General features: G+C 42.3%; 1 protein-coding gene across 1 annotated transcript in view; it reads left to right on the plus strand.

Annotated features, from left to right (window-relative positions):
* Cbl (E3 ubiquitin-protein ligase CBL) overlaps positions 1–17,531 on the plus strand; it is a 71,538-nt gene that overhangs the window by 8,672 nt on the left and 45,335 nt on the right. Inside the window, exon 2 of the mRNA XM_065448467.1 lies at positions 1,949–2,095. Coding sequence (XP_065304539.1) covers positions 1,949–2,095 — 147 coding nt within the window. The remainder of the gene's footprint in view (positions 1–1,948; positions 2,096–17,531) is intronic.

Here is a 17,531-nt window from a genome sequence, read left to right on the forward strand (position 1 = left end):
ATTTATTACTAGTTGTCCCTCGGTTACCTGCATTCTACTGTTCTTGATGAGCTCCATGACGCACCCACTGCCAGACACCTTGGCACCTCCCGCACTTATGAAAGTGCAACGTTGCTTGTTCTGGCCAGGCCTGTACCACTCTGTGCAACGTTACATTGCAGCTTGTGACCTCTGCTAGCGGCAAAAGAGGCCATGTGCACAACCTGCTGGCCACTTCATCCAATCAGTGTTCTCAAAGAGCCTTTATTCCGTGTTGGCATGGACCTTCTTGGCCCCTTCCCCATATCGATAAAAGGGAACAAATGGATAGCCGTTGCAGCAGACTACGTGACCCGCTATGCTATTACACACGCCCCAACCACCAGCTGTGCTACAGATGTAGCAGTCTTTTTACTTCGGGACGTGATTTTTATCATGGCGCGCCAAGGCAGCTGCTGACAGATCGCAGCCGTTACTTCCTGTCCTAAGTTGTCGAAGACATACTTCATTCCTGCTCCACCGAACACGAGCTCGCAACCGCAAATCACCCACAAACAAACGGACTGACTGAATGACTAAATCACACCATTGCAGAGATGTTGTCTATGTACGTTTTGGCAGACCATTGTGGTTGGGATGGTACTTTGCGCTACGTGACATTTGCATACAATTCATCACGTCAGGATACCACAGGTTTCTTGTCTTTCTACGTGTTTGGTCGCCATCCCACTCTGCTTAATGACATCCTGCTCCCTTTGGTGTCACGACACACCACGGAATACGCTCATGACGCCATTGGTCGGGCTCTTATAGCTTGCCAGATTGCCTATCATCGACTTACAGCGGCTCAGGCATCACAAAAGACTCGCTATGACAGTCATCATTGGAACATTGACTTTTCTCCCAGAAATCTTGTTCTTCTGTGGACTCCAATTCGCCACGTCGGCCTGTCCAAAAAATTGCTGTCACATTATACTGGGCCGTACTGAGTATTACGACGATTAGGTGACATAAACTACGAAATCGCCCCTGTTGAAGACACCCCATCGTCATCCCAGCTACGAACTGGCATCGTCCATGTGTCTCGCTTAAAGCTGTACTGTTCATCCAGTTCGCTATCATTCTAACAAGTGCCGGGATAGCCCCTGGGGTTTGTAACAGTGCATTTGGACAGGACCATGCGTGCAAGAGGGAGACGAAGAGGAAGTGGTAAACTGTCGACTGGAGCTGTGACCTTTGTACCAGCCTGCCCGTTTACCACTAGCTTTTTCTTTTGTAAATAGTTGTACATACATTTGTGTGTCGGGCTTCCTCTTTGTAATAATATATTCAAATCTGCAACACCTGTGTAATAATCGTCATATGTTGTAGCATAAAAGTATGAGACGTTGTGTTACATAGTATCACATGATGCTTTGTATATGTTTTTGATTATGTGGCCCACTTTTCTTTATGCTAATGTGAACAGCAAGAGAAGTCTCTAGTCTTTGTAGCATTGCCTGTGATGTAGAAAATGCGGTATAGCACATTTCAAGCATTCTTGTTTGGGTCTGTGCATGCACACCTGAAGTAGCACACCAAGCCTTATAGATAAATTTTCCAGCTAATATCAAACTTCCTCTCTATCGTAAGCCAGGCAAGCACTAAGACACGATTCCCAGGATTCTCTTTAACTGTTGTGCTGTGAGCCGAATACAAAAAAAAAAAAAGCATTAGAGAAGAGACAGGTTTATACATGCCATTTATATATGCGCACACTTACACACACAAATCCTTCGCTAGATTGGTATTCTGTAGTATTGGCTGCATGAATTTGTGTGCATTGAGAGCATCCGTATTAGTGGACTTGTTTATTCTGGAGATGATTCACATTATAGGCATGTTTAATTATAGAGGAGGAGGGATGCAATTACGAGATGTGTATGCACATGAAACTAATAATTACCTATTTTCTCTTTTTCCTGTGCAGGACTGTCGTAGCGTGGCGGGTTTTTCGACAAACGCTTCACGAAGTCCATCCCATCAGTTCAGGGCTTGAAGCAATGGCACTCAAGTCCACCATCGACCTCACATGCAATGACTATATTTCAAATTTCGAGTTTGATGTGTTCACAAGGTGAGTAAGATTCAGTATTTTTTATGTTTCTTTAATGGTGAGGTTGGTATCCAATGTGCAAGCAGCCACGAAGCTATGAAGCAAACTCGTGTGAGTTATGCGGACTGCGAACTTTGCAGGTAAATATTTTGTCCTGGTCTGGGGATTGAAGCCTTGAAACCCCAATATTCTGGGACAGTCACTCTACTAATGTTGATGTCCTCTATATCTTCATGCTACTTTCAGGAGGATGTTGATTTCCTCCATTATTCCTCCACCATGATTCTCCCTGTAGAACTCATTTACTGCATATTCAGTGTTCTTTGTTCTTGTGCATCTAAATTCTGACCTGCTATGGTAGCCAGTCGTTATGGTGCCCTACTGCTAAGTATGAGATTGTAAGTTTGACTCCCAGCTGTGGCAGCCTTTTTCCAATTGGGTTGGACTACTAAAATGCTGGTGTACTATCTAAAGAATCTCAGGTGTCAAAGGTAACCTGCAGTTCACCATTATGGTGCCTGTATGTTGGTTTGGGACATTAAACCACATGAGTCAATCAATCCAGGCACGTACCCAGAGGGAGGCCCGCGACCCCCCTTGAAATTAAGCGGCATACCGCCCACGCCACCACTCCTTACACACATTCCTCAAGCGCCGCAATATCAATCTTAGTCTTGGCAGCTATCTGACGATCAACATTTTGTTGCCTTTTTCACCCCTTTTGGATGGCGGTAGTTATTGGCACCTCCTGGGGTGTGAAGGCCAGTTTTCTTATCTATTTGGAGCCCGCGCGATTAACTTGAGCTGCGTTCAGTTGTCACCATCTGTTGCAATGGTCATGCGCATTACTGTTGCTTCGTTAGTTCAACCTTCTTTGTTTAGACTGATCCAGGGATCAGGACAAGGATTCAGTTCAGAGTTAGCTGGTCTGTATGCTCGCGGAACGACTTGCGGCCAGAAAAAACGTCTTTGCATTTAACTTTTCATTTTGTTTCATCACTTCCTCAAGTGACGGCTGGCTGGGATGCTGGCAGATCCTCGGAACCATATACCCCCAATATGGGTTAGACAAGGTGGAAAATAACATAATGCTAAACAGCGGCCATCCTTAAACCCTGCAATAACCATTAAACGCATCAGCAATATGAATGTCATTTGTTAACTCGTCTGGTTTTTCCCTAATTGTACAGCACTTTTCATGCAAAGTTGGCAACTGGAAACAAGAGTCGCAAGGAGTTGACAAATTAAGCAATATAGTAAGGCAGAGAGTCGAGGCAACAGCCAAACAGGAAGGAAAAGCGAAAATTAACAAATTTAACCATTGTTTATGAAAGTACTTATGGATCAACATTTTTTCACTTAAGAAGAAAGAAAACGCTTCCGGAAGTTGAGAACAATTCCGTGTGTTTTGAATGACTTATGAGTCGAGCTGCCTGACATAGCCACTTCTCTGTTGTGGTTATGGGCGTTTTTTAACCTTCCATGGTGGGCGCAGTCCGTCTAGAACTGCACCGTTCTGCACTCTACGTGGTTGTGCAGGACTGGCGGCCACACATCGTTATGCAGCTTCCTAATGTTGAATTCCAATGGCGGAGTTGGAGCAGCCGACAGACTCCGCGAGCGAGCACTCGACTCTGGCGTAGAGCAACGCCTCCAAATCCGCGAGTGGAACACAACCTGCGCCGCAGGAGCAAAGCGGAAGCGGAACTTCTATCGCCGAGTTACCCAGGATACCTTGCGTGTTGTCATTTCGTTCCGCTGTTTGCTCCCAGCACCCCCGCACCGGTCACTTGTCTCTTCAGCGCCGCTCACCTGTTTCTTTAAAAGTGCGCAATGCATGTGCGGAATGGATATCTCGCCAAGCATGCAGCAGCTTTTGCTTCCTCGCGAGTCGTGACCGGTGGCGCCTCCCAGAAGAAAAACGTGGTGAAGGAAATACGTCACGCAGAGTTCCGGTCCACTCCGCCGATTTTGGCGGAGCACCTTTTTCTGCTCCACGGAGGGACTCCCGCTCCGAATCCACTCCGGCTCTCTCATTGGAACACCTTACTCCCGCCCTCACTCTGTCATTGGAACAAACTTGCTCCGAAACGAGCAGAAAAACTTGCTCCGACTCCGCCATTGGAATTCAACATAAGTCACAATATGAGTCGGTTTTGGCACTTGGTAGAGCAGTAAATGAGGGATCCAAAAGAACTGTGATTGTTCCACAAATATATGTTTCTCTATAGTTATTCCAGAGGCAATTAAAAAAAACGCTACTAGAAATCTTTATTTTACACTTTCGCTTGTTTACTTGTTCTTACTTGTTTACTTGTTCTGTTAGTGTTCTTCCTGCGCTTCTTTCCTGCACGAGTCCATTTGATGTGGTTCCTTGTTGGTCAAGCAAAGGCAAGGTGTATCTCACAGGCATACCTGTACGATACACCCTACTTAATTTCTCTTTTGCGGGTTTACGCATCTTTGTGGCGATCGGTGGGCATTATTCGCATTTGTACTAGTAAAGGTGCCCCCCTCATTTGCATAGAAAAGTTACCCTAGGTTGCTTCCCCCCACCCCCCACCCCCACTGCAAAAAATATCCTGGGGCCTGAATTAATCAGCCAGTTTTCTAGGGCGTGCATGTATGTATTGCTGAATTCTGCTTCAATACTGTGTACCCGGCTGTTGGCGCTGCATACAACGCGGTCCTGCACAATCAAAACTACATACATTGTAAGGGCGCTTGCCAGGTCGGTAGAGCATAGCTGTTGATCATCTGGGAGTAACGCTTCGTGTCTTCATCTTTTGTTGTCCTGTTGATGCTAAATTTAGCACTGAGCTAGAATGAATAAAAAGACTAAGTAAAATGAATTGATTAAGCTAAGTCCTATAACTCTTTCACAAAAGATATATTTTTGCTTTTGTAATAATGAAGGTGCCATCTTTAGATACACTTGAAAGTGTTCCTACACGTGACAGCATGAGACTAGTCATTGGGTACCATTGCACATAAAACATATTGCAGAAACTTCCACAATGCCACATTGTTTCTTGTGTGTTGTCACATAGGCACATCTATATTGAAACAGAGCAGCTGTGCAATATGTTTTAGCTGATAACTGATGTTAGAAGGCATCACTGAAGCATTGAAATTGGCTTATTTCAAAACTTTATTGTCAATGTTTTCTGTCGTGGTTCTTTCAGCACTTTAATAGAGATGTGCAAATGTGCAAAAAATTTGTGAAACTGAACCACATACTAATTGAATAGCACTGTAAGTGAATCAAGTCAAACATTGAATAGTATTCTTCCATACCTGCCAAGTCTCCCAAACTTGCCATGTACTAGTATAAGGGCTTTAACTACGTGGTTGTCAGCTGAGGGAAGTATCTGCTGGAAATAGGACTTTCCAATTTTCATGTGTTGACACTGCCATTGTTCTGGTTTCACAAGAAATGAGTCAGTCATTGTAGCTGAACTATATTGACATATTATCATGGAGTCGTAAAGTGACTAGTGCATTTATTTCAGCCACGGAGCATAGAGAATTTTAGTATGCCATGCTCTTGCCATTGAATCAGCTGTGGCCCTTGCCGAATGCAGTAGACAGGTGGCCTAGGACATGGCCTCCAAGATTTTTGGTGTTACATAATGCCTGCACCAGCACATACGTTGATCTTAGAAGCCATGCCCAATATCACACATCTCTGCGCCAACTCTCAATAATGATGACCATCCTGATGACATTATCCTTCCTTACCATCTTAATTATTTATGATGATTACAATTATTTAGCATTATTTATGACGGTAGCGTAAGGAAACTTTCACCTGTGGTAAACATTAAATAAACATAATTGAACCACGTTGGTTCTCTAAGTAAATGAGGTGGTGCACTGCTCATTTTTTTCTTTTTGCTTAGTAATTTCATAATTTCTTCCACCCCTCTTGACAAATTTATCTGATTCTCTAGTTTGGAACTTTGCAGGTATGCTTTTCAAACAGTTTTTGGATAATGCACACCCATTTTTAATTATTAATATAAGGCTATGTGCATTTGCTTTTATTCAGAAAATTATCAAACTTTTGTCATTACACTGCACAACAAAAAGCATGGTTTATAAAAAGCACAAATACAGCACTAAGAATGCGTAAACATTTTGTTTGTATATGGAGGTTTATTCGGAACAGACATGGTCATGCATTATCAGGATAAAGATCAGCAAGATGGTCTTGTAGGCAATATAATGGCATCTGCATGTGGCAATAGAGGCTAAATAAGAACATGTTGTCTGAAGCAATGCTGGAATTATAAAAGCAAAACATATTTTATTCTTTTCGTAATTATAACATATGACATCGTTAACATTTCAACAAGTTTTGTGACTATGCATATGTCCTATTTATTCTGGAGAGAACACATATTCAGCATCAATAAATAGTACCAAACAAAGCTCACACCTGAGCCCTGCCTGAGTGAAATTCATGGGAATTATTCAGTAGTGTAGCCATAAAAGGGGCTGCTCTCTACTATGTAACTCCATGTTTCATGTCCACTGTAACTGAGATGACAATTATCACATTTTTGTTTCAGTTTCATATTTGATCCTGCATCCTTGGTGACATGATTAATTCAAATCATATCCGAAGTATGCTTGAACCTCGCTATAATAAAATTGCACCTTTCATAAAAATACCTTTGTTATATCTTATATTCATAATAAGCATATATGTTACATGCTGATATCATCGAAAAAATGTTTTACATTTACTTCGCTATATACAATAATTCGATCATTTGTTTATTCAAGTTCACTATACTGAGGTACGCCTGCATAGTATCTCAATACGCAAATGTCAAGTATGTATATGATTTAAAGACTAAATTGAATATTTGATTTGTTGTTTAGAAGTTTTGTATATTTGAACCCCCCCTACCCTACATTTCTTTTACTCCCAAGCTTGAGCTGCTTCCTTCTCTACCAATTTGTTTAAATACCAAAATTAAAATTTAAACTCAAATTAAAATACAATTAAAAATACCAAAAGTATTTTTGAAAATCAGTCTTGCAAGGTGTTTTGATTTGCCCACCAGAACCATAGCATGCTCATCGATTGACTTTAGTGTATAAAGTTCAGTCATTATTTTATGGTTTACGTTCCTTTCTTCTTCATGTGTCAAAAAATAGTAGCTAAACATGCTTAAGCCTTTTTTTTTAAGAGCTATTCTTAGTTATGTTTTTGATGTTCCATATGAATATAACGAACAGGTCATATGACTAGTAAATTTTCTCATACACAATAATTTGGCATAACAGAAAATGTGGTGTAGATTTTCGCTGATTTTTCTGAAAGAACGGAGTTGAAGAGCTATTGTGAGTAAGATATTGGCATTAAGGATCTTTCTGCTTTTAAGAACTTCAAAGGACAGAGTCGCTTAGAAGCGACCGCAGGAAGTGCACCAGGAAGTGGGCGTTCGTTGGAGCAGGATGTTGTCTCATGATAGCACGGCGTCTCAACCAAACTCGAGCCAAGCATGTCGTACGCAGAAGCACTTTCTTTTCAAGGCAGGCGTGTGCTGTTAAAGGATGAAAAACCTTGCTTTATTTTCGTTTGTGTTTCTCCTGAAGGAGGCTGTCATGTGGCAAAAATGTCCTTAAGAATCGTTTTGTTATGTTATTCATATTATTTCATGGTACCCTCAAGACTGAAGTATTACAGAGGGGAGTGGGTAAAAAACGTACACAAGTAAATAAACAAATCAGCAAGGACTGCGCCGGGAAGGTGGTTCCTTTCCTGAGAGGTCCTAGGAATAAATGATTCATGACAGGTTCTGGTGCAGCATTGAATTATTCCAACCTTATGGCTATGATCAATGCGAGAGGAAATGTAGGTAGGAGATGATATAAGATTATCGCGCACGTAGGCATTGCGGAAATATAGTTTATGAAATAAAGCAAGGTGAAAGCACTTACGCCGGGCTGAGAGAGGAGCAAGCAGCAAAGAGTTTTTCATGGCAGTTATGCTTGATTTGCGGCTGTAATTGCTATGAATGAAACGTGCGGCATTGATTTGGGTTAGTTCAAGTGATTGAATAAGGGTTTCGAGGTGCATGTCCCAGATGGATGAGGTGTACTCCATCTTACTCCTAATAAGTGTTTGTATAGGAATAATTTTAATGATGTAGGAGTAGAAGAAAAATTTCGGTGAAGATAACCTAGCATGCAATTAGTATTATTATGTTGTCTATGTGCAACGACCAGGAAAGTGACGAGGTTATGTGGATGCCTAGGTATTCATAGGAGGTTACGAGCTCTAGGGGAGTATCATTAAGGTAATAGTTCGGCAGAGGAATGTTGCTGCGAGTTACACCCATACATTTACATTTAGTTACATTAAGTTGCATTAACCATACGTCACACTAGTTAGAGATAGCGTTTATATTGTCTTGTAAGAATTTGTTATCAGATTTGTCCGAGATTTCACGGAGGATAACACAGTCATCTGCAAAAAGGTAAATATTAGCACAAATGTCATTGGGTTAATCGTTAATGTAAATTAAGAAGAGGGCCTATAACTGATCCTTGGGGCACACCAGAGTTTACAGGATTAGATGGGGACATATGATTGTTTGACACAACATACTGTGACCGATTAAGGAGAAAATGCTCAAGCCATGCAAACAGGTTAGGATCAAGATTTAGTTTACTAAGTTTAAATAGAAGCAATTTATGACACACCTTGTCGAAGGCTTTGGCGAAATCAAAGAAAACACAGTCTGTGAATGAACCTTTGTTGAGAATAAGATGAAGGCTGTGAGTAAAAGAAAGAAGTTGAGTTTCACAAGACAAGTTTTTTTGGAAACCATGTAGCACTTTTGTGAAAAATGAATTATGGTCTAAGTGCTTTGCTAAATGTGAGTACAAAATATGTTCAAGAACCTTGCAAGGAATGCTAGTGAGGGAAATTATGCTTGTGTACAGCAAACAATGTGTATTGTAAGAGTGTGAGCAAGCAATAAAATAACTATAGATAAGTAACAAATTTAGGAAAGCAGCATGCACTTATTCTTTGACTAAGTCTCGTACTATGTTCTTTTTTTTTTCTTTAAAGGTAAGAAATTCACCAAAGTTTTTGATAGTGGTATTTGTTAACCTAGGCCTGTTGTTGAGAAAAAAATATTTACGCAATCAAAATTTTTTCTGCTACTAGTTTATTGGGCCTGTGAAGATAAGAGTTTCTAATGACTAGACACTTAAAAACATCGACATGGTGCATAGTAGTGATCAAAAGTAAGCCAACGTTTCTGTAGATGGAGTTGTCTTCATCAACCCATTTTCATAGTTGCCCTGGTGAAAACAAGTGCACTCGTAGAGGCAGCATGCTTTGTTCAACCATTGTTGATCACTACCACTGGTGTACTAGGTGATAGCAAGCAGCCCTTTGTTTGTTTGAAGATTTATTGAATACTTTTCATTTTTCTTTTTATTTCTTAAAGTGGCCTAATTTGCATAAAGTTCCTTATGTATGTCCTTGTGATACAATTTGTGAGTGGAAAGTTCATTCTAACTTCTTTCCAAATTTTTCAGTCATAATTCAAGGCATAGCAGTTGACATTGCCTTTCAAATGCCTTTTAGAAATGTGGTTACTTCATCTGGGGGTGTTTTTAAAAATGTTATCTTTTTCTGGCATGCCAGCAAATGCAGTATAATGATAATTTGATATTGTACCCATGCACTGCCATAGATGAAGCTGAGGACAGTACAGAAGATGAAGATGCTCAGTGATGTCACACAGACTGGCTTCCATCTTGTGTGCCTTTTATGCCAGTGGACGTGTTGTAAATACCCTGTGAATATATTTTAGACCTCCCTGCTCCCCATAACTTTTTGTTGGAGGCGCAGGGTAACAGTTAGTGAAAAGACACTAACGTCATCGAGGTAGCGCAGGCAGATTGACCACTTAAAGCCGTGAAGAAGTGCATCCATCACACAGTCAATGTAGCTGGGGCATTACATAACCCGAACGGCATCATTACAAACTGATAGAAGCCACCAGGTGTAATAAAGGCGGTCTTTTCACGGTCCACGTCCTCATCTGCAATCTGCCAGTGCCCGGAGCGAAGGTCTATTGAAGAAAAATATTTTGCACCATGTAAACAATCAAGCATAAATAAGGCATAGGCACTAGGAATAGCAGGGGAGAGTTATTAGTAGACTTTGCAGAACAGAATAATATGCGGATAATGAATACCTTCAGCAAGCGGGGTAGCCGAAAGTGGACGTGGAGGAGCCCAAATGACGAGACTAGAAATACTTTATACTCTGTGCTGACCCTGGCATCATACAAGATGTGGACGTGCTCAGCAAGGTGCGCTGCAGTGACCATAGGGTGGTAAGAACTCGAATTAGCCTGGACTTGAGGAGGGAACGGAAGAAACTGGTACATAGGTAAGAAGCCGATCAATGAGTTAGTGGTAAAGGGAAAATAGAGGAATTCTGGATCAAGCTACAGAACAGGTATTCGGCTTTAACTCAGGAAGAGGACCTTAGTGTTGAAACAATGAACGCCAATCTTACGGGCATCAATAAGGAGTGTGCAATAGAAGTCGGTGGTAACTCCGTTTGACAGGATACCAGTAAGCTATCGCAGGAGACGAAAGATCTCATCAAGAAACGCCAATGTATGAAAGCCTCTATCCCTACAGCTAGAATAGAACTGGCAGAACTTTCGAAGTTAATCAACAAGCGTAAGACAGCTGACATAAGGAAGTACAATAGGGATAGGATTGAACATGCTCTCAAGAACGGAGGAAGCCTAAAAGCAGTGAAGAAGAAACTAGTAATTAGCAATAATCAGATGTATGCGTTAAGAGATGGGTAAATCCGGCAATATCATTACTAATATGGATGATATAGTTCAAGTGGCAGAGGAGTTCTATAGAGATTTATACAGTACCAGTGGCACCCATGACGATAATGGAAGAGAGAATAATTAGAGCAATTTGAAATTCCACAAGTAATGCCGGAAGAAGTAAAGAAAGCCTTGGGAGCTATGCAAAGGGAGAAGGCAGCTGGGGAGGATCAGGTGTTGAAGGATGGTGGGAAGATTGTTCTAGAAAAACTGGCCAACCTGTATACGCAATGCCTCATGACTTCGAGCGTATAGGAATCTTGGAAAAACGCTAACATAATCCTAATCCATAAGAAACGGGATGCCAAAGACTTGAAAAATTATAGACCGATCAGCTTACTGTCCGTTGCTTACAAAGTATTTACTAAGGTAATTGCAAATAGATTCAGGAACACACCTAAAAATTAATCTGCAGAAAACTAAAGTAATGTTTAACAGTCTCGGAAGAGAACAGCAGTTTACAATAGGTAGCGAGGCACTGGAAGTGGTAAGGGAATACATCTACTTAGGACAGGTAGTAACTGCGAATCCGGATCATGAGACTGAAATAATCAGAAGAATAAGAATGGGCTTGGGTGCGTTTGGCAGGCATTCTCAGATCATGAACAGCAGGTTGCCATTATCCCTCAAGAGAAAAGTATATAACAGCTGTGTCTTACCAGTACTCACGTACGGGGCAGAAACCTGGAGGCTTACGAAAAGGGTTCTACTGAAATTGAGAACGACGCAACGAGCTATGGAAAGAAGAATGATAGGTGTAGCGTTAAGGGATAAGAGAAGAGCAGATTGGGTGAGGGAACAAACGCGAGTTAATGACATCTTAGTTGAAATCAAGAAAAAGAAATGGGCATGGGCAGGACATGTAATGAGGAGGGAAGATAACCGATGGTCATTAAGGGTTACGGACACGATTCCAAGGGAAGGGAAGCGTAGCAGAGGGCGGCAGGAAGTTTGGTGGGCGGATGAGATTAAGAATTTTTCAGGGACAACATGGCCACAATTAGTACATGACCGAGGCAGTTGGAGAAGTATTGGAGAGGCCTTTGCCCTGTAGTGGGCGTAACCAGGCTGATAATGATGATGATGATGATGATGCCTTTGTGAAGACAACTCTGCTGTCGTGTTAGTTGCAAGTTTGGCGAGTTTCTCTCGGTGAGCGAGAGACTGAATGCCAGGTGTCGAAGCTGCCTTGCGGCGTCTGTCCTCAAAAGCGGAATTGGAATGCTGTGCTCTTCTTGATGTGCTGTGCGAGTAGCGTTAGCAGAAGAATCATTGCCACTGATTCCACAATGGCCACGAACCATTGAAAAACAGCCTCGTGACCTTTTTGTTGGACGTGATGTGAAGTTTCACGATTTCGTATGTCAATTGGTCATGACATCTACGTCAGAGAACTGACTGCTTGCACTGTAACGCCGATTTTGAATCGCTGAACACAGCCCATTTTCTAGGTCTTTCGGAATCAATTCCAGTGCACGACGTAGAGCCGTTAATTCTGCCGCCGTTGAAGTCGTGACATGCGATGTCTTGAACCGCAGTGTTATTCCTCGCGTTGGTATAACCACTGCACCACCAGAACTGGACGACACGGTCGATCCATTGGTATAGATGTGCATCATGCAAAAGAAGTAAGCTCAGCTGTTTTAGAGCTGGGGCCGGTAGACCTGTCTTCTTCTGTAGTCCTGTAATCATTATATATACTTGTGGACCAGTGGCGTAGCCAGAAATTTTGTTCGGGGGGGGCTACGCCACTGGGCCAATATATATATATATATATATATATATAATATGTAGCTGCACGTTGCAGCTCAGCCTCCTCCTTAAGAGGAAGCTTTAGCTCGGATGCTCCTATTTAAGTACATGTAGAAGGGGAATTCGTTTTTCCCTGCAACCACTTCACCAAATTTGAGGAGGTTTGTTGCATTTAAACGAAAAGTTTAATTCTAGTGACTACTGGCTTCGAATTTTTCATTTAGGAGGTCAATTATTTATTAAAAATTGGCCAAAATTGAAAATTTCCAGAAAACGAAACTATCAAGTTTAAAACTCCCTGACTCAACAATGAAAAATGATATCACAATTCTGTGAATTGCATCTAATAGTACATCTACGGCGGACAAAATAGATATGTTACACATGAATCTCAAAAAAATGTAGTATGTATTGTGGAAATACGGCTTTTGCAGAACCCTTGTACACAACGTAACCAATTAAGATACAAATTGACACAGCAAACTTGTCCGCTTTGACTGTTATAATAAATGCCGTTTACAGAACCACAATATCTGCTCTTCATGCATAGCTATTAGGTTGTAAACGTCGTGCTTCTATTTTTTCAAACTTTCGAATTTTCCAAAATATTTTAAACAAAATTCAGGCACTAAATCGAAGTTCTCTTTCCAACAGACACTAGGATTTAACTTTCTCTCTTAAATGCAACCAATTTCAATAAAAGCGATTAGCAGGATTATCTCAGAAAAGCGTTTCTGCGTTTTACAAGTATTTGAATAGGCCGCATCGGATTGGGCCCGAGCTAAAGCTTCCTCTTAAACAATTTATCGAGGGATCAAATACATGAATAATAATTGCATTGTCATTGCAAAAGATGCTGCAAACGAATTCTTGAAAGCTACGCACTGTAAATACAAGTAAAGTATGTATTTTTTCATAAAATATTATACTCGTATGTGCCAAAAATTGTGCCCAACATAACTGACTTCAATGCTTCCATGTTTTTTGTCTATTTATTAAGTAAAGAAGATATCACACGAACTTTAGAACTATATCAGTTCGAAACCAGAAAAGCAGTGCATGCCGCTGATATGAAAAATTAAAAGGCAATGAACTGAACAAGTTGAGGACAAATATGTTAATGAAACTTTTGTCATTCAAGAACCGTGCTTACATCCTTGTATATATGCAGTGGCCAGTGAAAAATCTCAATGACGCTGTCGTTTGTTCCAATGTATTACGCCGGAGTAGCTGTCCCTTGTCGTGTATCGTGAGTAATTGCACCGAAGTTATAGTCGCGACAGACAGCACGTATAGAAAGCAGGAGTTCTGCAAGATATATGAGGGCAAGTAAAATTAATGAGCCAACAACGGGGTACTTTATTGCAAAGTAGTCTTCATGAGAATTTAGACATTTGTCCTATTAACTAACCAGTTGCGTGATTCCCGTCTTATAAAACTCCTTGGGTTGCTGCTTCAAAAAGTCTGTATCTGGTTCCATTGAGCTGTTTTTTCATTTGCCCCAAAATGTAGAAGTCGCAAGGTGACAGGTCTGAGCTGTATGGCGGATGTTGCAGCGTTTCCCACTTGAACTTTGCCAGTTTTGTATTAACCACATAAGCGACGTGGGGACATGCAGGCATTGTCGTGGAACAAGATGACCCGATTCGTCAATTTTCTACGTTGTTCGTTCTTGATTGCGACACGCTGCCGTTCTGGCGTTTCGGAAACAATTGATAGCCTCTCAAGATTTAGAAAATTCTATCAGTAATGGACCCTGTCGATCGAAAAAAAAAGTCAACAACACCTTTCCAGCAGAAATGATGGCCTTTACGTTCTTTGGGCGTGGTAAATTCGAATGTTTCCACTGTAAGCTTTGCCATCGTGTTTTAGGCTCGTAGTAGTGGCACCAAGGTTTGTCCCCGATCGCAGTTGCAAACAAGAAGTCGTCATGCTCACTGTGATACCCGATCAGATGAGTCAAGGCAGCGCGAAACTTCTCCGTCTTCTCGCGATGGATAAAAATCTTGGGGATCCATTGCGCACCAAAGAGCCGATAACCGAGAAGCTCATGAATTATGGCGTGAACCGAACCGTGACTGATGTTCAGACGGTCTGCCAGTTCATCGATGCTTATCCTCCGTTCTTGTTTCAGCAGCTCATGAACCTTTGAAATTTTGTGGGGGGTGATTGCACGATGGTTTTGGCCCGTTCTTGGAATGTCTTTGCAACGTCCTTTGAATCATTTGCTCCAACGCTTCACAGTGGTCAATGAAATGCAGTGTTCAATGTACACGGCAGTCATATGGTGATTATATTTCTGTTTTGGAAACACCTTCAGCTGTCAAAAACTTCGCGACACCGAGCTGTTCAGCTTTTGAAGTGTCCATTATGTGACGCGACCATATTCAACCCAGTGTATGTGAGCATTAAAGAACATTTATCTTCACACCTGCTTGTCACTTTTGTAAATGAGACATGCCGTTCTCCTACGCGCATGCCTCGCAGATAATGAACCGAACCATTATTGCGCGGTTAGGGTAGGCTCACTTTCATTTGACTCACCCTCGTACATTAGAAATGCAAAGATACAATGGGATATACAACTGCGAAAATACGGCTTGATAAAGGACAAAAAAGTGTCACTGGAAACAAAGTTCACTGCATGTATACACAAAACCTCGCAACAAGATATTTAAGTATACGTATAAGTCTCCAATGAGTCTATGTATGTAAGAAGTAGTAACTGTATATAATGCGTCAAACAAGGCAAATAAACATGTTGCACAATCATAGATTCACAGAATCCTAGATTCCGCCCCCATTCCATCCACTCCCCTCGATGTAAGGCGCGCAACGGAAGGCGGCGCTTGCTCCCCGCTTTTCTCCTTTGCGCACACAAGACTGAGCCACCATCGTCGGCTCACCCATTCCACCTCCCCTCCTACGCTTTCACTCGCACATACAGCATGCAGCGCATGGTCACGATGTTATCACCCTTGGACTTTATACGAAACATCAGGGCGATGGCAGGAATGCGCCTAGAGTGTCCATATAATTGCTTTCGCAATAATATAATAAACGTATCCGGCAACTGAAGCGTCCCGTCGCCCATTACTTTCCGCAAAAGAAATATCAAAATCGAACTTTCACCGTGCGACAATTCGCTGCGCTGCAACAATGTATTTTTTTTTCTGTGAGGCGGAGGCACCAAAATGAAAAAAAAAAAACGCATAGGAAAGTATGTTGGCCACAATCTAATGCCTACTTCGGGCACCTAATGGGGCTACGGAAGGAATACCGAAGAAAACATGAGACGCTTGGTCCACTGAGAACCATACGCACACTGCTCAGTATCCTACAGCGGCGAAACAAGACTTTCCGGAAAGGTTCCGCTCAAGGAATGCGGTGCAATCCTTAGAGTCCCCACAGTGATGGCGACGAGCGACCATTGTTTTTTTTTTCTCGTCTGCTAGGCAGAAAGCGTCCAAAACTCTGTCCGGTGAAAATCCACTCGGCCAGAGCAAACCGAACGCGCACCGAAGTGCACCGCACGGTGGTCGGGGCCATACGAGAAAAACGTATGCGCTCTGGCAGGCTCTGGCAGCCCGCGGGTAGGCTAGCGAGAACAAAAAAAATTGAAGAGGCTCAATCTGTCCTCGCGAATAAAAGTCAAAGTAGAAAAAAATAAATAAGAACGTAGTTACTTTGGCTAGCTTTAGTGTCTTGACATGGATGTTCTGGCGTAGGTTAAAAAAGATGTTGATATTTTTTTATGTGACATGACGGCACAAATGAACCACCCCAACGCTTCGTCTCATTGGACCTCGCTGCCTGCTTTGTCAACTCGTCTGCTAGTGTGTTGATTTGGCTTCTCTCGTTGTATGTTCCGATGTAAGACTTTAGAAAAGTCAATATAGACCTTTGGCGTCAAATGTTTATAACAGCATTAAACCCACAAAGTTCCGCATTCGAAAATCTGAAGCACAACTTTGGAAATGTCAATGCACCTTTCACATCAAGAGCTTATGAGATTTATACCCATCAAGTTTCGCAATTGATATCCATGCGCTCCATAGATTCCGTGGCCTCAGTGAGATGCCGCGGCGAGCCCGCTCACCATCAAAGCGCCCTTGAAACTTTGTGCTCGGATGGGACTGCTTGGCGTTATGTGACTCCCGGTGTATGGGCGTTGCCACGAAATCCAGCCCGAGTTTGCAATCTTCGCGGTTAAATGTCTTTTCGAGCGTCAAAAAGACATTCTAGACAAAACCCAGAGTGATTTCCGGCGCCGGGGGTCGCTTTGGTCGGCGGTGCATGGACAGCACGAAAAAATTTCGGGGGGGGCTGAAGCCCCATAAGCCCCCCCCCCCCCCTGGCTACGCCCCTGTTGTGGACAGCTCAAACACCATGGAGGAAACACTGGCTTGGCCGAAGGTGTGTACCCTGAAGTTAACGACGCACGATGTGCACTGACAGTAGCGCTAAATTTCGAGCAGGGCCTTGCAGCAGTGAGGCTCGCCAAGTGGTGGGAAGGGGTCCTAGCATAATGTCTAAGGTGCATACGCATTGTCTCAACGGTAATATGCATCTTGATTGGGTAATCCTGCAAAATGGCAATGGTTTCAGCCATTGATGCACTGCGTGGTAAGCCAAGACATGTCTTAAAGGCTTGGACTTGAATTCTCTGAGTTGTACGCAGGTTAGTCTTGTAGGTGCTGGATATTGCAGGCAGGCTGTACCGTAGGAATCCAATGAAAAACACCATGTACAGCTGTATCATAGCATGTATAGATACTCCGTAACTTTTTCCTGCAAGAAACCTAAACAGG

This window comes from Dermacentor albipictus, chromosome 4, assembly GCF_038994185.2.
Source record: "Dermacentor albipictus isolate Rhodes 1998 colony chromosome 4, USDA_Dalb.pri_finalv2, whole genome shotgun sequence".
Lineage (NCBI taxonomy): Eukaryota > Metazoa > Arthropoda > Arachnida > Ixodida > Ixodidae > Dermacentor > Dermacentor albipictus.